Source organism: Chinchilla lanigera, unplaced genomic scaffold, assembly GCF_000276665.1.
Source record: "Chinchilla lanigera isolate Chin_1 unplaced genomic scaffold, ChiLan1.0 scaffold00026, whole genome shotgun sequence".
NCBI lineage: Eukaryota > Metazoa > Chordata > Mammalia > Rodentia > Chinchillidae > Chinchilla > Chinchilla lanigera.
Window position 1 is genome coordinate 2,923,313 of NW_004955427.1, and position 22,859 is coordinate 2,946,171.

General features: G+C 36.0%; 1 protein-coding gene across 7 annotated transcripts in view; it reads right to left on the reverse strand.

Moving 5' to 3' along the window:
- Positions 1-1,846: 1,846 nt before the first annotated feature.
- Senp7 (SUMO1/sentrin specific peptidase 7) overlaps positions 1,847-22,859 on the reverse strand; it is a 166,774-nt gene continuing 145,761 nt past the window's right edge. For 5 of the 7 annotated variants that reach the window (XM_013515200.1, XM_013515202.1, XM_013515198.1 and 2 more), the window contains 11 exons: positions 21,855-22,114; positions 18,450-18,583; positions 16,663-16,779; positions 14,400-14,522; positions 10,464-10,556; positions 8,334-8,464; positions 7,413-7,465; positions 6,484-6,527; positions 6,328-6,396; positions 5,604-5,754; positions 1,847-3,622 (listed from right to left, as the gene is read on the reverse strand). In XM_013515200.1, coding sequence (XP_013370654.1) covers positions 3,485-3,622; positions 5,604-5,754; positions 6,328-6,396; positions 6,484-6,527; positions 7,413-7,465; positions 8,334-8,464; positions 10,464-10,556; positions 14,400-14,522; positions 16,663-16,779; positions 18,450-18,583; positions 21,855-22,114 — 1,313 coding nt within the window. In that variant the 3' untranslated portion in view covers positions 1,847-3,484. The remainder of the gene's footprint in view (positions 3,623-5,603; positions 5,755-6,327; positions 6,397-6,483; positions 6,528-7,412; positions 7,466-8,333; positions 8,465-10,463; positions 10,557-14,399; positions 14,523-16,662; positions 16,780-18,449; positions 18,584-21,854; positions 22,115-22,859) is intronic. The other 2 variants (XM_013515203.1, XM_005386320.1) reach the window with 1 other exon arrangement.

Genomic DNA, 22,859 nt, shown 5'->3' on the forward strand with positions numbered 1-22,859 from the left:
CAATACAAGCCTGAAAAGGTGAATCTTCATTTCTAACATTAACCTACCTTTCTATATTGGATTAAAGTATATTTAGGTGATACTGAAAATGGTAACCTACTTAATTTAAATGTTTTAAATTATGCGCTTTACATCAAAACCAACATCTTACACATGCACTTTTTAAGGTATAGTGAGGGTTACATTCTAGAAAACGTAATGGTTTCTTGGCACCCACGTGCAAGTAATAGATAACTTAGAGATGGGAATGTTACTGCTATATGGGAATTACATTTAAAGACATTTTGTATTAAGCCAAAATACAGAACTAATAAGTTTGTCATATTCTTGAGCTATCTTTAATATTTCTTCTAAAAAACAGATGCTTGTATTGACAATAAAAATTTTTATACAGAATCTACCTCCTTAGTCTAGCTCTATTTATAAAATATATTCTGCTAAATCAATTATCATTCTGAAAACCTGCTTCACCCTAAATTCCGGCTAGATAAAGCACTCCAGAAGGTTTCACTACGGACTGTTTCTATAAAACTGCCATTGCTTCTACTCCATTTTTTCCCTAAAGGAGTAGAATATACTTTCACGAATTTCCATACTGTGTCTTAGGAAAAGCAAGCAGACACTGCCATGATTCCAAGATCGCTGAGGGAGTGTCTGGGATTCTCCCTGTGAGCCGATGAGTGTAAGGAAAGGAAAATGTATCCTCAGTGCTGTAACAGCCGCTCAGCACAGCCTGAAGCCTGAGTCTACTCAGAATGGGTATGACCAATCTTACCGATAAATAAGCATCAAAAAATAAATCAAAGAACCACAGTGTATTCTACCTTTAACTTTCTGTAAAGCATGGTTTGTGGGTAACTTCAGTTTTACCAACGGCTGATATATTTCAATATTTTGAGTTCGCAGAGGTAACTAAACCAACTACCATTATATTTGGTACTAAAAGATACACCTTTCAATAAAATTACTGCAATGTGTAAGAACATTACCTTCTGTACAAACACTTGTCTGGTCACTGACAACTTTTTCCATGTTCTTTCACAGAAGCATTCTCTACGTCCCTTCTCCCCTCCCCTCTCCACCTCTCGAGTTCCCCCGTGTTCCCAAAGAAACTCTGTTCTTACACGAACACTAAAGTTGTTTGTTCCTTCACAAAGGACTCAGGAATGAAAGCCTATTCTTTTCAGAAGACAAGTTCACGTGTTGTGCCTAACAAGACGCTGGCTAATAGTAAATACAGTTGAGCACACCTTCTCTGAAATTCTGGAACCAGAGGTGTATCAAATTCTGTTGTTTTTTGGTTTTTTGGGACAAGGTCTCACTATGCAGTTCAGGCTGGCCTTGAACTCACTTTATAGCCCAGGCTGACCTCAAAATCGCAGCGATCCTCTGGCCTCTGCTTCCTGAGTGCTGAGCTTACAGGCGTGCGCCACCACTCAACTTCTGGACTTCGGAATATTTGCAAATATGTAATGAGATATCTCGGGGCTGAGTCCCACGCCTGAACATAAGGAATTCACTCATATTTCAAGTACACCTTACACATGATGCATCCTGTGCGCTGACTGTGCCCCGTGACAGGAGGTTAGATGTGGCATTTTTCCACTCGCTGATGCTTAGAAAGTTTCGGATGTTGGAGCATTTTGTATTTTTGAAGCAATTTTCTTATCTGATTAGGGAATCTCCTGGACCCAAAATGATAAACGAGTTAACTACATGTTTGTTAAAGAAGGAAGAAAAATTAATTTAAGTATCAGTTATATGGTATACAGAAAGGTGTCATACAATTAGAAATTAATTTTAACAATGGCTCATGTTTCTTAGGGAAAAAAATCACACCTCAATATCATGAACTGGAAATATGTTTAATATAAAATGTTGATATTCTCAAAGCATTATTTTCACATGAATTTAGGAAAATGAGTTTTAAACAATTTCCAAAACATAATAAAGGACAGCGGTATCTTTGAAAAACATACGAACAGAAAAGTTAAGAAATCACAAGCTGCTTCACATACCTGCTTCCCCAAGTAACACGTACAAAAGAACTTAACCGTCACCTACGCAAGTCCCCACCCCAAAGCCCACACAAACCGGGAATGAAGTGCAGTTACCGCCTCCTTCACGTGAGATCCCCCGCACAGAGACATCCGTAGTAACATACAGATGGTGACATGGTTAACAGAAGCTAAGGGCACGAGGCTTACGTGACAGCCTCAGTTCAGCTTCTAAAATCAGATGTTCAGACATTTAGTTTTATCTTAAATTGCTTTTGCTTCAGTGCTTTACATAGTTACAATAAATCTAAGAGATGTTTAAAACACATTAAAGTAATATTCTTAGAAAACGTTCTTAGCTGAGAAAATACAATATGATCATGTCTCCCTCAAAATATTCCTGATATCAGAAGGTTCTAAATTTTTTAATCATATATAATAACACCATGATCACATGAATTCAGTAGAACTGCTACCTGAATATTTAATAAAATATTAAGCGCCATAGGTTTAAGAACCGTAAGGGGTATCATAGGGCTCTAAAAACTACAATATAAAAGAAATGAGAACAATCTAGCTTTGCAGATGAATACTGGGTAAACAGTAACAAAATTATATATTTGGTTCTAATAATTAATAAATAGAACTTTGGAAGTATTCTTTGTGTTAAAATTATGAGGACATCTATACTTACAGAAACTGTGTACATACGTTCTGGGATACTGTAGGAGTGAATATTTATACAGCAATCCCCCAAATAAACTAAACTGAACTACAGATATAATTTTTAAAAACTTATTTCAGACAGATATTTTTGTTCCAAATTTTACCCTGAACAAATTAGCTAAATTCTCAGATCCCCACATACAACAAAAGAAATTAAAGCAAAGTAACTTGATTTAGCAGTAGAGAATAAGCTGCACTTTGAAAGTGAATTATCATCTTCCTAAGATTATGAATGCCTTTTTTACACTATACAGAAGGGATGCCGTAAATGGCATTTTCTGAAGCCTTGATACTAAATTTCTTTTTAAAAAAATACACAGTATTTATACTGCATGCTTGAGCTGCAAAGAATAGAATTACAATATTGATAAGACTTGTCAACAAATCTGACAAGCACTGGGGCTGGCACCAGGGAGGACTTGGCCCCCATCAACACCCAGTCATGTGGAAGTGAAGATCACAGAGTTGATTACCTACAAACACGTTCCCACATTACGTATGCTAGTGCATAATCCAAGCATATTTACTCAGAAAAATATCAAATATTTATGAAATTTTAATCTCTATCTATATCATCCCCATTCCCACTCTATCTATGAGAGTCCAACAATTCTAATAACATATTTTATATGTTTTAAATAACGTTCAATGATTTATAAAACTACTGGAAGTTATTTTCTTCTCGGTGCGCTAACACAAACGCCGGTAAGCGGCTTTCCAGTAATCTTAGAGAACATCTGTGTCATGTTTGTGCAGATTAACTAGCTACTGCTGCCCTTCTGTTGCTGTAAATGAAGTTTCAAAATGAGCTCTCGAATGTCTTCCCGTTTGGTCTTTATTACATGACGAGGAAACCATTTCTCCAAGTGAATTGGAAGTTCAAAGTTAACAATAGGATCCTAAAGAAAAAAAAAAATGAAATCACTGTAACAGTGGGATTTCAAATTTGTTTTAATTTCACTTATGCAAGAAAGACTGTTAACTTTTTAAAAACAGCTTTATTGAGATTTAATTTGCATGACATACAATTCCCCTGAAGTATTCCACAGAATTTTAGTTTATCAAGAGTTGTACAACCATCATCCCTATCAATTTTAGAACACTTCCACTAAATTGCGAACTGTTGAATATCAAAATTACACACCAGTGATGGAGAACCTTTTAGAGTTAAATGCCCAAACTGCAAAGAGCCGAACCAAAACCCACGTATTTATCACACACTCTGCCCCTACGGGCACTGTTACCCAGCTGGTCGCTGGGGTAGTGGTGCGGTGTCCTGGCTCATGTGCTGAAAGAGAGGGTTCTGCATGCCCACGGCAGCACATGTGCCCCGGGTTCACCACCACTCTACAGTAGGATATTTGTTCTATTGCAGTGCACACTTAAGAGTTACCATAAACAGAACTGGTTAATAAAGAATGACTCAGCATAACCCAGAAGTCAGGTTGATCTAAACACCATTTTTCCCAAAATGTTAACATTTTTTTAAACTAGTAAAACAAAGAAAAAGCCCTGGTGATAAAGAATTTCAGAAAAAAGAATAGAAAAGTACACAAAAGGTTCTTCTTTAGGTGTAAGAAATAAACTATGTTGGGGCACACACCTGTAATCCCAGCACTCAGGTGGCTGGGGCAAAAGGATCACCAAGAGTTCAAGGTCAGCCTGGGCTACATAGCAAGACCTTGTCTCAAAATGCAAAAAAAATAAAATAAAATAAAATGTTCCACAAAACTGTAAGAAATAACCATTTAACTGCTTCAAGAACGGCTACATTTTCCATTATGTTAAGCTTAACCAGGAAAATACAAGTTGCAAATGTAAAGACATTTCTCTGGGTTTACATTTTAAAAATTTCTAAAAAAAAAAAAAATCTACCTTACAGTATGTTTATAAGTGTAATGAAATTATAAGAAGCCAACTGTGAGGATTTACATATTGAAGAAGGAATTAAGAGCCCAAGGACATAAGGTTCAAATCCACTGACTGATTCTAGGAGCAAATGGTCAGTGGAGATCTACTGCCTAGTATTTTCATTAGAATTAATACGATTTTTTGCTAAGATTACAAGATCCATGGGTGTTTAGTGGTCTTCCCCAGATGTATTTCTTTTAACCTAAGCCTTGTATTAGTGCACAAATTTGAGAAACACAAGATTTAGATTTTTAAACTTCTATCCCAGAAATTTTATATGGTACTTCATCTTGTAGTTATAAAATCACATAACAATGGGAGAATATATCATGTAACAAGGCACACTGAATATTCCAAACACAAAATCAAATCCATTTGCAACGAGTTTTAGAGAACCAGAATCATCATTCTGTGATGAAGTCCCGGTGTGGAAAACAAAAGATGGGAAAACCCAGCAGGTGTTTAACGGTTTTTATCAATGTGTACCATCTTTTACTACATAGTAGCACTCCTTCCTAATATTAAAGACACCAAAAAAGTTGTAACTGCCTGCTACAATCCTCATGCTTTGAAAGTACCCGTAAGTATTCTCTAAGCAGGCTCTTGGCCACAAACTCCCTCCTCTTTTACCTGTATTACAAATAATACTGTAATTTCTGAACTAATGCAATGATAGTTCAAAGGGAAAGAGTGATTCTTTGCATATAGGTTTTTGTCTTTATATTGTCACAGCTCCTATGAAATTTCTGTAAGCCAGAAAATAACAGCCATGTTTGTCACTGTATTTTCCTAGCTACAGCCCTGAGCTTTTTAAATAAATGGGTTTTTTAGCTGGGGGAAATCCTCTTTAAATATTGGACCTACCCTACTCTCCTCTCTCATTCCCTCCAATTCTCTGAAAATCTAATTGGCCAGAAATTTGTCACTGCATGCGGATAACTATGAATGAAAAAACACATCTTCACACACCTTGAAGAAGCTTTCCACATATTGCAGTAAATACACTCCACAATCACTGCTGTTATCCTGTTTCGGAACTTTAGGGCACAGGTCCACCATGTTTGTTTTGCTGAATTCACGATGAGTTTTTCGCTTAACTTCCCATTCTACCTCTAAATATCTGAAATAAGAAGCGACTTGAGTAGGAACCTATCAGTATGCAATACTTTCACAAGGGTAGAAAAACACTGCTAGATGTGTTGCCTCCAACTGAATTCCCAAAGACTGGCCTTTAATTACAAAATACATTCATATGAACCGGCACAATGCTATTGTAATGAAAATAATGCAACCTCCCAGCAATAGTTTTGATAATCACTTATATTTGCAATGCTCCTTTGTAAAATTATGGACTTTGTTCAATTATGAATACAATTTCTAAATTTATGCTTGATGTAATCCCTGAGAAATATTAATATTTGAATATTAATGCATAATAGAAGATATTCTCTACTGATTAGATCTGTAGGCTTCATTTAAGTACATATTAAAATACAACTCTTCAGGCCAGGGATATAGCTCAGTGGTATAAGCGCCTGCCTGGCAAGTGCAAGGTCCTGAGTTTGATTCCTGGTACCAAAAAAAAATCCCTAAAACACAACTCTTGATATAGCATTTTCAGTAATTCTTAAGATAGTTTCAAAATTACTGAGACTTTAGATAACAGAATGATGTTAAAATTGTTATCACTTACTCTCGTAAATTCTGAACTGTATTTTGTACAGAAGCAGCTTTCAAGGAGTCTAGTATGAGAATACAAGGCCTATGAAAAGCAAAGAAAGAAAGATGTACATACTTGTAATAAGTGTAGTGAAATGCATGAAAACTATATTATGCGGCACATGCTTACCTTTTACACATTTTCTTTGGAACTGACATACTCATCTCGGTATTCTGAAATTAACATAAATTTTTATGACTTTCAATTAAAACTAAAATATACTGATATTCAGTTACTCCTTAAAATTTTTCAAACAACTTTAAAATTAAAATTTCAAGTAAGACTTATTTTTATCAGCTGAAGTAACCTAACTTCAGTTTTTAAGAATTCATTGATTTATTTCCTTATACTGGTAAGATAGTAGTATATATACTTTTACATGAGTCTCAAGTAGTTATGGAGCCTTAACATGGCCTGCAAAAACCATCTGGAACTAGACCTCTATCTATGTAACACCTCAAACAATGACGAACAAGATAATCTGACCTGTCTCACAATATTTATTTTCTAACAGAATTCATGTCATTAGAGATACATTTCTTCCCTTGGAAGTACATGAAGTAGAATATTAATCTGTAATAAGGTAAAGGGACAGGAAACTGTATTTTTGGCTGATGTTCTTGTTCATAAATTTGAGCAAACAATGGATCAAACTCAGACTTCTTTAAGGCAGACTTTCTCTTTTTTTTTTTTTGTCTTTTTGAGAGACAGGGTCTTACTAGCAGTTCAGGCCGGCCTTGAGCTCACTTTGTAGCCCAGGCTGGTCTCAAACTCTCAACAAGCCTCCTGCCTCAGCCTCCCAATTCTTTTTGGTTTTTTTGGACCTTTATTTTTCTAATGTACACACTGAACTTCTGAAAGAGGAAATTAAAGCAAGCTAAACAAATATAATAAAACTGGTAACGTCTCTTCGCTTTCCCAAAAATTGTCAATGAATCATAAAACAGCGCAATTTAATTATGAGTCACTAATATCCATCCCAGTCTGCTTATCTATGCCATATTTATATCTAATATTACGAGTTCTCCTTCTTCCACATCTGTACAGAACACACTTACTTGGGAATCCTCTGCATTTGAAGGTAGTGTTGACATAGCATGTAGATCATGGTCTGACAGGAATTAGAAACAATGAAGCAATTATGAAGTTTTATTGAGGTTTAACGCAGATAACTTATATAAGCTTAAACTGTGACTTATATGTACAGCAATATGTACAGCAATCCATTTAATTTCTTTCATGATTGATGTTATAATCAGTCACTAAAACTGAAGACGGTTTGCTCATATGAGACAGCACATAAGCTCCTGGGCCAGAACCTGAAATGCCAGTTAGCAGGGCCAATTTTTATACGGCAATTTTCAAATGTCTCCTATTTTAGCATGGAAGATAGTTAATTTGCCTAGTAATGGTTCTTCTATAACCATGTAGTTTGCGTAAGTACACTTCTGAAGCTGAAAAGAACCAGAGAAAATTGAAAATAATCAGTTGTTCTATCAGCTTTTCTCTCTTTCCCCTAGGTTTTGGGCAGTATTAATGGAAATGGCTATTAGCAATTGTGCTTGCTACTTAGACCATAGTTATAAAACAATTTTTATATTTTTTTCAAAGTAGGCTTGTTTAATATTTTAGAGTTATAAGAAAAATCATGAAAGTATAAGAAATCCTATATTATCTCTGAATTACTAATGTATAAGAAATACATTAAATCATATTAAGAAAAAAAATGAGATATCAAGATCTATGGCACGAATTCTTAATCATGTTAGCAAAACTTTTCTTTGAAAACTCTATAATAAAACTTGATATCAACAATATAATTTAAGAACAATATTTTGTCTATACCTAAGACTAGGTTTCGTGAAAATTTCATTTTTTATTCTCCCTTCCAGTAAGTTTAATAATATATAACTAGATTACTTTTAACCCCATACTACTGCCCATAACCATTTTATTATTGTCTTTGTTATTAAAAATACCTTCCGCTTTAACAATATCACCTATTGTTTTAATGTCTTGTTGAGACTGCTGGGATATAGTTTCTGGAAAATCTTCATACACAGCTTCTTCTAACCATGGAAAACAAATTACTGCAAGATACCAGTGAGACCTGTTGGAAAAAAAATCTTAATAACATGCAAAAATCTAAGTATTATAGAATATGCTCTAGAGCTGCATCTGAGAAAGTAGACTATGACAAACTTACTCTGAAGACATCTGTTACAATATCTGATATAATGTAGAGCACATGTTCTAAACTAAACAGCTATTTCTTTTGTTGTCCAAAAGCTTTTTTTTTTTTGGTTTTTCTCTGGTACCGAGCCAAAAGCTTTTTAATAAGGGGAGATCCCATATGTTGATTCTTTGTAGTATTTCCCATAGGGTCTTGGTTTTGTTCATGAAGTCTCTGCCTACATTTAGGTCTTCAAGATTTCAACCTATTTTCTCTTCCCATAAATTTTGTGTTTCTGTCTTAATACTTAGATCTTTGATCTATTTTGAATTTAGTTTAGTGCATGGTGATAGACATGGGTCTAGTTTCAGTCTTTGGCATGTGGAAAGCCAGTTTTTCCAGCACCATTTATCAAAGACACTATTTTTCTTCCAGGGAACATGTTTGGCCCCCTTTGTCAAAGATAAGGTGGCTGAGTGTGTTTGGAGTTACATCTGCATCTTCTACTCTGTTCCACTGACCCTCAGGCCTACGTGTTGCCAGGACTATGTTGATTTTATCACAGTAGCTGTGCAGTATAATTTCCAGTAAATGATTGTGATGCCTCCTGCCTTGACTTTGTTGCCCAGAACTGCTTTTGCTATTCTAGGTCTCTTTTGGTTCCAAATGAATTTTAGGAATTTCTCTAATTCTGTGAGGTGTACTAATGGCGTTTTGACTGGGATTATATTAAATCTTCAGAACAGTTTTGGGAGTATGGCCATTTAACTATGTTGGTTCTTCTTATCCATGGACCAGGGATATCTTCCCATTTTCTGGTATCTTCGTTGATCTCCTTTTTCAGAGTACTGTAGTTTGTGAGACTCTCTATAAGTTTGTTCCTTGTGTACAGGAATGCTACTGATTTCTGAGTTCTGACTTTGTATCCAGCCACACTACTGAATTAGGTTATTAAATCTTGGGTTTAGAGGTCCCATTTAACCCAGCAATTCTACTGCTGGGTATTTTCCCAGTTTTAAAAACATCATACCACAGCAATATATATGCACCGATGTTTACAGCAGCAATTTGTAATAACTAAACCTTGGAAGCAACCCAAATGCCAATCAACCAAGGACTGGATAAAAAAGATGTGGGCTTTTTTATATATTAGAATACTACTCGGCCATAAAGAAGGACAAACTGGAAACTTACACAGGTAAAAGGATGCAAATTGAGACCACACTCATAAGTGAAATAAACCAGACCCGCCTATGCAAATGCTGTATTGTCTCCCTAGTGTGAGAAACCGAATAAATAAGATCCAAATTGTATAACAGATATTAGACATAGGGAAGAAACTATCCAAAAAAAAGAAAAACTGTGATGGAGAATGGGGAAAGGAAGGAAGGGAAAAGGAAAAACAAAATATTATGTAGATAGATAAGTAGACAGAAGATAGACAGAGAGACAGATTGATTGATTTTTTTTGCGGGGGCAGGGTCTTTTTGGGACAAGGTCTCACTATGCAGGTCAGGCTGGCCTTGAACTCACAGAGATCCTCCTGCCTCAGCACCTCAAGTGCTGGAATTACAGGCATGTGCCACCACACCCAGCCAATATCACTTTCATAAATTGTTCTCTTACATATTTGAAGATTCATCCTAAATCTTCTGTATTTTTAATTTAGAAAATTCTTTCTTGAATTAAAAAAAGTGAGTGTTGCAGTCATGAGTCTTCTACTGATTTTCATTTTATTTTCTTCACTCTATTTACAATATAAACATCACCAACTAAATTCCAAGATAAATAACTATTTCAATGATTTTCATACAAACTTAAAAATCATGCCTGGGATTTATGTACCCATACTTGGTACTGACTGTTAGCCTAAAAATACAAGAATTATTTCTTCTAAACTCTCTCCATTTGTTTTTAAATAACCAAAAATACTCACGACTCATTTACAGGTACAAAGATGTAATCTTTATTAAAAATGTTTATGTGACGAGTCCATGTTCTCACTCTTTTATGCCTTCTTTGCGCCATTCTGGAAATATGAAAGGTAGACGACTTATAAAAAGTTTAAAATTTAAGATAAGAATTTCAAAAGCCCTTTTTGTATACTGAAAATACTAGGTTTAGTTAACTATCTTCAAAATACATAATTTATCACATTAGAAAATAGATCCTTTTATTAACTCATAGCTATTATTAAACTTGATCACTAAAAACAATAATAAAACAGAATAAAGACAAATTTACTAAATCTCTTTAGATTCCAAAGTGGCTCGGCAACTAAGGATAAACTTATCTCTATCTATTTATTCTGCATAGCTCCACTGACCAATATAGTATCTCTGATGAAGTAGGTGCTACACCTTAAGGAGGAGAAAAAATGCTTCTTTTTTCTGAGTTATTTTTTAATTGTTTCTTGTTGCTGCTGCTGTTGTTGTTTTTGAGGGGGTTGTTTTGTTTTGAGACAGAGTATCACTGTATAATCCAGGCTGGCCTGCAACTCATGACGTAGTGCAGACTAGTTTGGCCTCAAAACTCTCCTACCTCAGCTTCCTGAGTGTGTTTTTCTTAAGATTTTAGGAAACTCATCTCCCTTCAAACACAAAGAAACAATCGGACAAGGCTAAGTGTACCCACTACCCATTCCATCTTCATCTTATTTCTTCAACAAAAATTTCTACACTGCCTTAGAATAATTTATAATATAATGAAGGCAGAAAAATCAACAAAGGACTATAACTGTTATAAGGATTACAAAGGAACTATGTTCAAGAACTGCAAACAGCTACCTGGAACAGAGAGAATACACACACACACACACACACAATAGTTTACATACATCAGGGAAATTATATCAAACTAAGTTCAGATATTTAAAAAAAAAAAAGATTTAGGATAATGACATTTAACAGGGGCATAAAGGAGGTAGCATGTAACTTCTGGCTCAGTGCCTTAAAAGGAATCTTTATATGCAGGAAAGAAAACAAACAATTAAGTTCATATATACCAAGCAATATAGGAAACAAATGTCTCTGCCCCATCCTTGTTCATCTGAACAGTGTCTGACTAAAGCTACAAGGGGTAAACATGAGAGGTAAGAAATGCAGAATGAGCGAAAAAAGATGTGACGGAGTTTGGATAACCTATGAAAGACCATTACACACAATCAAAAGTCAAAAGCTTACTGAATTATCACCTTTTAGAATGACCCACACAACTACTTTCAATGACTGCATAGACTATGCACTTATGTTCTATTCAAGAATCTTAAGGACAGATACTTTGTTTTGTTTCTTTTATTATGTGAGTGGTTGGTAGGCTTCCTTATTACGCTAATCTTGATGTAGGATAGAGGAAACAAGAGACAGGTAAAAAAGAGACAAGGAAAGTGTAACTAAAAATTGTACTTTTAAGAAGACTGCAACTCCTGGGCCTCTGCTGAATTACCCAAGGAGATGCACATCATTTCCTCGGTGAAATTTAGGTTCCTTCCCTTCCAGACACAGCACCCTCAAAATCCCGCAGGAATACTGAAAGCCCATAAACTGGCTTAACTGAGAAAGTAAAGGGCAGAAACCTCACCCTAAAATAAAGGAACAGGTTGAGACAATCCAAAGGATGTTTAAATTACCTTTTCAAGAACAACGGAACAAAGCAAGTGGGCGCACACCTGCACTGTGGGCCATTACACTTCTGGGGGTGGGCTACTCGGGGTTCCCACCCGTCAGGAGAAGCATGAATGCTCCCCATTCCAGGAAATGAGGTGCCTCAGTTCTGTGTCTGCACTCCATTCTTGAGAATATACTTAAATCCTGCCTAATAAGCCTTTTCCATGGTTCTTACACACCCTGAAAATTCTTCTTCCACAGGAGCAGTCAGGGAACCTGTGATCCCACGGTATGTTCACTGGGGGTCAGGTTTCCTACCTCACCTTGGGCAACCTTCTCACACCCTGTCTGGTGATGATCTTATTTGTAATATGTGAGACAGAGAGTGGTGCAGGGAAGACAGAGAATACGAGGCCCACAACACATCCCTTTCTCAGTTCTTGACTCAGTATAAAGCCCTCAATTAAACGCCTTAACAATTCTCACCAGGTGTGGTGGTCACGCCTGTTATCCCACGAGTCAGGACGGTCGCTGCAAGTTCGAGGCCAGCCTGGGCCACACAATGAGGTCAGGGCCAGCCTGAACTACATAGCAAGACCCGGTCTCAAAAAACAAAACATACACAGGTACACACAAACGTATCTTAAAAGTTCTCAGTGTTCAACAACAGATAATCTCCCCACTGACATACCAGCAAATGAATGCAGACGAAGGTCAGTTACAATCTTGTATTCTGAGTCCCTAGCATGTTCCAAACACTGAGTACGGCACTAGGGATACAGTGGAGACAAGAAAGATGAAGAACCTGACTCCTCAGACCTTATGGTGAGAAACAGAAAATCCTGCCTCTCTCTCAGTTCACTACACCACCTCTGTAACTGTGATATTTGTTTGCTTATTTATTTTCTGTTTCTCATTATAAATTCTCTGTGGCATCTCATTATAAATACCAAAAATCTTAAATAGCAAATTTATTTAATAAATCTTCCCCTTATATTATCAGGAATATTTTTAAATTGTCAGTCTGCCTATGTGTCTGTCTGTATGTCTGTCTGTCTCTCTCTAAGAAAAGGTAAGAGTTTACAGTATTTAGATCAGGGTATGCTGCCAGGGCGATAGCAGGTGAATTTCCAAGATACACTGAAAATATCAGCGATTAAATGACAAGGATTTACATATCATCCAGTTATATCACTCGCTAGGTGTCTGCCTATAGCAAAATTATTTAAACTTTATTAGTCCACGTCCTTGTCTAAAAAAACAAGAGGGGCCGGGGATATAGCTCAGTGGTACAGCGCCTGCCTGGCAAGCGCAAGGTCCTGAGTTCAACTCCCGGTACCTAAATAAAGAAGTAAGATATAATTTCTATGCCCTGAGTACCAAAAATCACTGTTATAAGAGGAAAAAATGAAATAATGTACATAGGTATACCTTGTAAACTGCAGACAGACGTTTATTTTAGCTTTTTTAAAAATATAAATTGCTTAGGCGCCTACTTAAAGGATTACAAAACCAACTGTGGACACGGCAAAGGGGTGAAAATCACTATGCTGCAGGAAGTACCTGAGTTATGACTAAGAAATCACTTCCTCCTTTCACCTATCCCTAGATACTTCTCCACAGCTGCTCATATTACTCAAATATACTTGGGCAGAAATTCACCTAAACTGTACAAACAAATGTGGTATTTCATATAATGTTACATCCATTTAATTAAATAGTAGTATGTCAGCAAGGACCTAAACAGGAAAACAAAACGTACTCTGAATTTTTGTTAACAGATAGAATACAATGTATGTGGACTACAGCGGTGGAAGAAAAAGTACAAAGCAAAACAAAACAAAACAAAACGGCAGTGAAGCAATCAAAGATGAAGAAAGTAGGGAAGTGCTACAGTAAAGGTACCCGCAGATGAAAACTGCAAGTCTAGCTGGTCTATCCAGTTAGAAACAGAATCAGAGGAAACACAGGCTCAGAAAAAAACATGGCTCAAGGCAAAAAGAAGAGGGAAAAAACAGCCTGGCTTTTTAAATCTTTGCCCTCCTTTTAGTACCATGTAAGACATGCAACTGGACATGCAGGCTGCACGAGTCGGCCTCCCTGTCGCAGGAAGCAGAACAAGGAAAGGACAGCACAGGCTCCACAGCAAGGAGACCCAGGACCTGCACAAGTGGTAACACTGCACTCTACGAGGAGCACCAAAATAGTACATTTTGTCTTTTCTGTTATTTTCTCTTAAAACTTAGGTACATCAGACAATGACTTACGAAAGATCTGGATTATCTTCTGTTAAATTATTTTCCTTTCTTGTCAAGCATTTATAGAAAAAGCTACTGAAAATGTGACTTCGTTCAACAAGTTCATCTGATGCCTTCTCCAATATAAGATACCTATAAAGCAGCAAGCCCACAACAGTAAGTTAGTATTAAGTTTTACCTGGCTTTTCCTTACATGTTCTGGAAATCACTGTTACATACGATTAGATTCAAAGCAAACATGCATTTTCTGTAATTTCAGCTTTGAGTTTGTTCTTTACTTACTGTATTTCCCATCGAGATTATTTAAAGCAGAAATTGTCTACTCATTCATTCATTTAACTAGCAAATATTTATCAAATTTCTAATATGTACCAAACACCGCCTCAACACTAAAGACATAAAAAAGGGCAGGGACAAATTGAACTCACAATTCAAGTAAGTGAAGATACAAGTAAAGCATCAAATAATCCCACAAATAAATCTAAGACTGAAACTATAGGGTTCCCACACAAATCTAAAAAATTTTAGTAATTTAATCGTGATGAATCTCTAATACATTACTCTATGTTAATACTAAAACAATTCTTCAATAACTTTATAATTAAGTAATTTAGTGAGTAAACACCTCTTAACGAGGGAGTTTTCTTAATAGTTTATACAGGTTTCAAAATGACTTTGCAATTGGTTGTTAAAAAAAAAACTGAGTAGCGAGTTTGATAACCGTAACACTGGCAAGAGCTGAGCAGAAAGAGAACTTCGGACCTACAGAGAGCCTTCGTCAAATACTTAGTAGAGCACGAAACACTGCATGTGTGTGAAGAAAGTACACGGGCCGGGGAAAGAACTACCCAAAGTGATGAGGGGTGATGGAACCCAAAATCCACAGATAGTCAGACTAGAAACTTCGTAAATCCTAAGACATCAGCTAGAGTACTCAGAAGTACTTAGTACTTCCCCACAGTGGGAATTAATCTGTCGGTCTTATTAACAAATCTTAATAAGACACTTAAAAGCATTAAACTGTGTCCAAACAACTAACTGGCCTGTGTCCCAGAACAAAATTAAAGCATACTTAATATAACCTGAAAAATACTAACACCTAATAAAAAAATTACCAGACATCCAAAGAAGTAAATATATATATATATATATATATATATATATATATATATATATATATAGATGACTTATAATAGAAGAGAAAAATCAGTCAATTGAAGCCTACCCAGAATTGAGATAGATGTTAGACACAATAAGAAGAAATGGATATTAAAACCGTTATGGTAACTATATTCCATATGCTCAAAAAAGAGACATGGAAGATATAAAAAAGAACTACATTGAATTTCAAGAGACTAATATCTGCAGTTTCTGTAAATCTACGGGATAATGGGAGATTCTGAGCCTTTATGACCGGAATAAAATTAGTGTATTAGTAAAACAACAAAGCTTAGGTAGGATAATAGTACATTTGGCTTGGGAAAGATCTGCAAAATAATTAGGAGATATCTCAATTAAGTGTTAGAAACTTAGGTCTAGGGATACAGTACAAAATTAAGCCTTTCATTTTAAAAGCTTATAAACTCTTTCATATCTATTCCTTCATCTTCTCCTATTCAACAAACTTTTAAAAATTGAATTTTGATGTGGATTTTTAAAATGGCAGCTAACTTTTACAGTGCTTAAAGATGCAACAGGTAACCGAATAGAGCTGCCCCACCGCAGCTCCCACGGTGCTGTGTAGCAGTGGGGTAGCGCCTCCGAGCCTGTTATCTGGCTCTGGAAGGCACAACCTTCTAGAACCAAACAGACTGTTTTGGCCAGAAAGGGCAGTGAGTCTTCAGGTAATGAAAACCAGCAAGTTCTAGCTTGTGTGTTGAGTACCAAACACACAACAAAGCCCAGGACAAAATTTTCAGATCAAAATTCAACACTAAATCTGACTACTGTCAAAGTAGTTGAGTGCTAAGTATGACTATAACTACTTGCTTTACCATAACAATGCAGTGGTCAAAGAGGCACAAAAACCAACAGGCAGAAAGTAGAACAAACAAAAAACAGGAGCTCTTCTGACATACACAGTATCTATGAGATGCAAAGAAAGAGTTGAAATTGAGTTAGTTAAGTTTTAGTAAAATTCTAGTTGACAAAAGAATTGTCCGTATCTGAAACCTTGGGAAGTTACTCCAACTAAAGGTAAAATAACTCAGACATTGAAAAGTTTCACAGTAAAACGTGTGAGAGAAGTGAGATAACTTATCATTACACATACTTCAGGTAAAAATCAATGATTACATCATTGAGAAACTCCCCTTCCTCCAAACACTCCAGGTCTTCATTAGTCACTCCCAGCCCCCCCTTTGTAGGAGGTGGGGGATAAACAATCAACCTTTAAAAAAGGAAAAACAAAGTGAAAGTATGTTAGTAGTGAACATTCCAGCATCCAAGAAATTTCTTATATGAAACAATAACTTGTATTCTCCATGACTAAAATCTGTAGGGTAAAAAAATACTTGACGGGACATACACAGTTGTATTTCTCTTCATTTTCAAAAGCTACGAAGGTACGCTTACTGCACACCATCACTTCCGGCCCAGTCACCCCAGTGTGAGCCAGTCTTACAGACTGTGGTGTCAGCAGTAGTCTCTGTGTATCTATCAGTACACTTTATCTTACAGTTCTAATCCCACCCAGAGTGTGTCTCTTCTGCACAATTTTAAACTTTCAACACTGATATACATTTCTCTAATTCTAACGTTAAATCCCCAAGATTAATTCCCTTCCAATCAGAGAATCCAGCACATTGTGCTTGCTTTCTGGTCGTGCACAGCTGCTCAATGAAGGAATAACACAGCACCAGCGAGGCAGATTTTTCATGAGAAAGCGCCTGGTGTGTAAAATTAAAGAAAGCAGAAAGGAAAAGGACATTTAGGTCACAACCAGAAAGTTATCAGAGCACAGATGACAACTCATAGGCGTTTTTCTGGCACTCCCCTTAAAGCTTAGAAATAAGATCAGCTATGCATTTCAGGCTGTGTTCTGGAACAGTCGGGGGTATCTGGTGGGCAGATGTAGTAACAATAAAAATACAGTATGTTCTTCACACACCAGGAAAGCTCAAGAAGCTGGGCATCATCCACAGCTGACCTAATCCTGGTCTCACGGCACTTAAATCCAACAAGAAAATGGAAAATCCTTTTTTTTTTTTCGTCTTTTGAGACAGGATCCTGCGATGTGGTTCAGGCTACGTAGCCCAGGCTGGCCTCGAACTCGCAGTGATCCGCCTGCCTCAGCCTGAGTGCGGGGATTACGGGCGTGCGCCACCATGCTGGCTAAAATGGAACATTCTAAAGGCTAATTTGACAGTGCCTATCCTGCTGGCTGTACTCCTGTACTAAGCTTTCAGCTGCTTAAAACAAGAGAGAATTCCAATTTGCCTTACGCCACGAGAAGACATAAGAAATGAAATACAAAGAAGCAACTCCTTGAAAGGAACTTCTAATAAACTCCAAAGCATAAAATTGAGATCCACTTTAGCAATCAAATTCATTTCTCCTATCATATATTCAAATGTGGAATGCACCCTCTTCAAAGCCATAAACTGACATTCAAATATTTTCAGGAAATATTTTCATCTATCTTACCAAATATGAAATTTTGGTTGTCATTTTTATCTTACTGGCATAAAATTAGTTGACATCTACTGTTTTCTTATTAAGTTTTAATTTCCTCATCATTTTTTTTTTTTTAAGTCAGGTGTGGTGATCCATCCCCATAATCCCAGCACCAGGAAGGCTGAGGCAGGAGAATCACAGGAAGTTCAAGACCAGCCTGGGCTACACAGCCTGAACCACATAGGAAGATCATTTGAAAAATCAAAAAACAAAAACAAAATGTTTGTCTCCATTATTAACCATGAGCATGAAAGTGAAACTCAGAACTATCTAAAAACACAGTGAATACACTTGATCTTAGCCAGAAGGCCGGGAAGCGATCAGCACGGAGAGTAAAGCTACTAATCTGTCTCCCAGTTACAAAGGGCACGGCACAGTGCGTACTTCTGCACAGGCCCCGCAGGCCTGACTTCCCGCCACTCCTCGTCCGGGTTGGACGTGATGGACAGTGAGTAGCAGCCACTGCTCTGCTTCTGCAGGAAGGTATAAGTAGGTTTGGCCGCATCTGCACTGGAGGGCTGAAAGGGAACCACAAAGAACAGCATCCTTAAAATACATAACCACGATCATACTAACTTCTTCTCCTTTTTAAAATTTTTTAAATTGCTTTTTATTTTAAAAAAAAGGAAGGAAAACATTATAACTGCACTGTTTGTACTGTTGTTCTGCTATTTTGTAACTTTTTCCCTTTCACTAGGACTTCACTCATACTGCATCACAGTTAACACAGAGCATAAGTAATTTAAAGCGTACAACTGAGCTGAAATAAGAATTATTACATTCAGTTGCATTGCATTATGAGTACATTAGGATATATAATTATGGTTAAATTAAGTTTTTAAAGATTTCTCCAAATCTTAATATTTTAAAGTACTTGAATTTACTATTCAAATATAGAACATAATATTTCTGTGCAACAACATAATTATGTAAATTTTATTTCAAAACGATTTAAAGATAAATTTGAATATAATGGCACCAAAATTTCCTTTCAGGGATTAAAAATTTTATTTCTGCTTTCATTCATGGCTTGCAGGGTTGAGAGACAGCTGACAAAAATAATAATGTTCGTTTCTTTGTTTGTTTGTTGCTTGAGACAGGGTCTCACTGTATAGTTCAGGCTGGCCTCGAACTCACTGTGCAACCCAGGCTGGCCTTGAACTCACAGTGATCCTCCTGCCTCAGCCTCCTGAGTGCTAGTACTATAGGCATGCGCTACTATGCCTGGCTTCAAAAATAATAATCTAAATATAAAGCATGCTATAAAAATACAAACTTTTATAATATTAAAAAATATTAAAAATACAACCAAATTAAACAATATTTGTCATCAAATATATTGTATATTATAAAATGGTAAGTTTAATTTGAAACGGTACTTCCAGATATGAGATCTACATTTAAAGAAGAATTTGACAACTCTAATTCAAATAATCAAAATAGGTGGTAAATAACAGAATAAAACAAAATTTAGAGAGGCTTGGTTTGTGTCATAAATTCATATTCTAGTGTTAAATGGAAAAGACACAAATTTTTATATACAATATAATTAAGCAAAAATTACTTACATTATTTACAAAGAAAGAAAATGGTGAATGAAGTCTTACACCTGGTCCTACACTAATGTGGCCTTCTATGGGCCTTTTGGATAAAAGATGAGCCTTATACTATACCTGTACATGTATTTATGTCCACAAATAATCTATGTGTATGTCATAGCTACTTAATAAAAATGTTTCTTTCTAGAAATATTTGGCAGATATAAGCTATATGTATATTATCAATCTTCTATGAAAATAAACATGACTTTAAATTATTCCTTCAAAATAATTTAGATTTACAGAATGCTGCAAAAATGAAAACCTTCACCCGGATTATTCTAATATTAACATCACATATAACCACAGTGTAATTGTCAAAACTAAGAAATTAACACTGGTATGATAATATTAACTACACTACAGACTATATTATGACTTCACTAGTTTCCCACAAATATATTTTTTTGTATAGGATCTTACAATTCCTCAGTCTTTTCTTGTCTTTGAAAACCTTGATACACTTCAGAAGAGTACTGTTCAGTTATTTTACAACTGGGTTTGTCTCATTTTTCTTGATTGGACTGGGGTTACATCATCCCAAAGATGAGGTACCCTTCTCAGGGAATGTCGAGGGTGTGTCAGTATGGTGTCAACTTTGCTCATTTGGTTAAGGTGATGCATCAGGTTTCCCCATTGCCAGGTTATTTCTTTCCTTTTTTGTTTTTTGAGACAGGGTCTCTGCAGTTCCAGCTGGCCTTGAACTCACTATGCAGCCCAGGCTGGCCTTGAACTCACAATGATCCTCCTGCCTCTGTCTCCCAAGTGCTGGAATTATAGGTGTGCACCACCACGCCCCGTCCCTTTTTTATTATCAATAAATATTCTGGGCAAAGGACTTTGAGATTATGCATATATCATATTTCTCCTTAAATTTCCATCCATTAAATTTAGCATCCATCAGGAGACCTTGCCTGTGATAATCATAAGTATAAAAACTATATTTTGCTTTTTTGTTTTTTTGTTTTTTTTCCGGTACCGGGAACCGAACTCATGACCTTGCGCTTGCCAGGCAGGCGCTGTGCCGCTGAGCTAAATCCCCAGCCCCTATAAAAACTATGTATAGTTGTATTTCCCTTATTGCTTTTTTATTTATTAACTAGAGTCTTTGTAAGAAAAAATTGTAGCTATGTACCATTTATCATTCATTAACTATGTTACCTATTTCTATCAGTACAGATTCAAAGATAGTTATAATATTTTTAATTTTTTTCTATTTTAAAGAGAATTTTAAAAAGAACAGTAGCAAAATACCAACAACATAGACAAAAACAAAACAAGCAAAAACAATAAAAATGACACAGGGTTTCAGAACAAAATGAGAGGAATTAACAGTGGCTGTTATATTACATATTGTTATTTTCAATGAGGTGCTCAGATTACCAGATGTAAGAACGCAAGATTGATCAAACCATTACAGAGTATAAAAAATAAAAACAAAAAAACATTAGAAACAATAATTTCAAGACACAAGATCACAGGAATTCACCAACGGTTGTTATATTGCATATTAACTTCAAATTAGTTGTTCAGATTACCAGATATACGTATGCCAAATTGGTCAGAAAAAATTAAGCATTAACTGTTCCTTTCAATAAACCATTAGACATCAGCAATACAGTTATCCCAGCTATCCTTCTCTCTATATATACATATATTCCCTTCTTTCTTTCTTTTTCTGCTTCCCCTCATCCCAGTTGTTCCTTCCTTTGAGCAATTTCTTTCGCTTTCATCCTATCTATTGTATGCTTTAGGTTTTATTTATTCTTTCAGGTTCTTATCCTAGGGAGACAATATGATGCTTACACATGTGGGTTCAATTTGTTTCATTTATGAGTATGGTCTCTAGCTGCACCCATTTACCTATAAAAGCCTCAAGTTTATCTTTTTTATAGTTGAGTAATACTCCACTGTATAAAAATACCACATCTTTTTAAGGGATAATTATAATATTTGTATTACAAATTATATTGTATATAAAAATATTATAACTATCCTTGAATGCCACACTACCATTATTGATTTTGTTGAACAAAATTTCCAGCTCTGGCATGGAGAGTTCTTTCAGGCTGGTTCCCATGTCCTTTTGACAAAACACAACACTGTGAAATCAACCTAATACAAGTAAAAAAATGTATACCCTTTATTTTTACCCTTCTACCCCTGTCGATTATATTAGACATGTGCTAACCTGAGATACTGATTTCATCTTCATTTCTTCAGTAGCAGGAGGAAAAGAACAAGTTGAAGCACAGTAATAATGAATAAAAGAACTTTCTTTTGAAGAAAGGTTCTGAAACAAAGGGAATGCTTGAACCCAAGACAATGGGTAAGAAAGCTCTAGTTCTCCACTGGCCGTACTTATTTCCAACATAATATCTTTCAGTCTCAATTCATCCCTTTGTGAAATGGGACTGTTCAGCTCAAGGAAAATGAACTCACTGGATTTTGCTATAAAAGAAAAAAATAAATTTTTATCATTAGTACTGTTTTTCAAAAGGATTATAATTAATTTAATTATGAGTAACAGTAAGGTTGATATAAAACACAAAAAAGTATTTTGTATGTGAGGTAATAACCCAGGCAAATTAAAACCTCAGAACAAGCCAGGAACCCATAGCCCAACTCACAGTTTTTATATTCCTGATCTACTGCACTAGGCTAGAAAGTCCACAATGGTACTGACAACTGTATCTCCAATGCCTGGCACTCAGTAAGTGCTAGTAAGCATTTGTTAATGAATGTATAAGTGAATGAATGATATTAATACTTTTCTCTACCCTCCTCCAGTGATCAAATCTATCAAGTAAGAAGGTGTTACAGTTAAACATCATCTTCAACTTCTTCCATCAATCCTTTCAACAATAGTCTCAAAAGGCATTCTGTTCCGCCATGATTATAAATGTCTTCATACTCGCCCCCACTTCTTGCTAATTAATCATGAATTTTCCATTAAAAGTGATTAAGACTGGAAAATAAAGAGTTATAAACATACAAAACTTAGCTCACTAGCAAATATCTTTAATGTGCAAGAAAGGAGAGGATAAGGGCTGGCCGTGGTGGCGCACGCCTGTAATCCCAGCACTTGGGAGGCTGAGGCAGGAGGATCATTGCGAGTTCAAGACCAGCCTGGGCTACAAAGTGAGCTCAAGGACAGCCTGAACTGCATAGCAAGACCCTGCCTCAAAAAGACAAA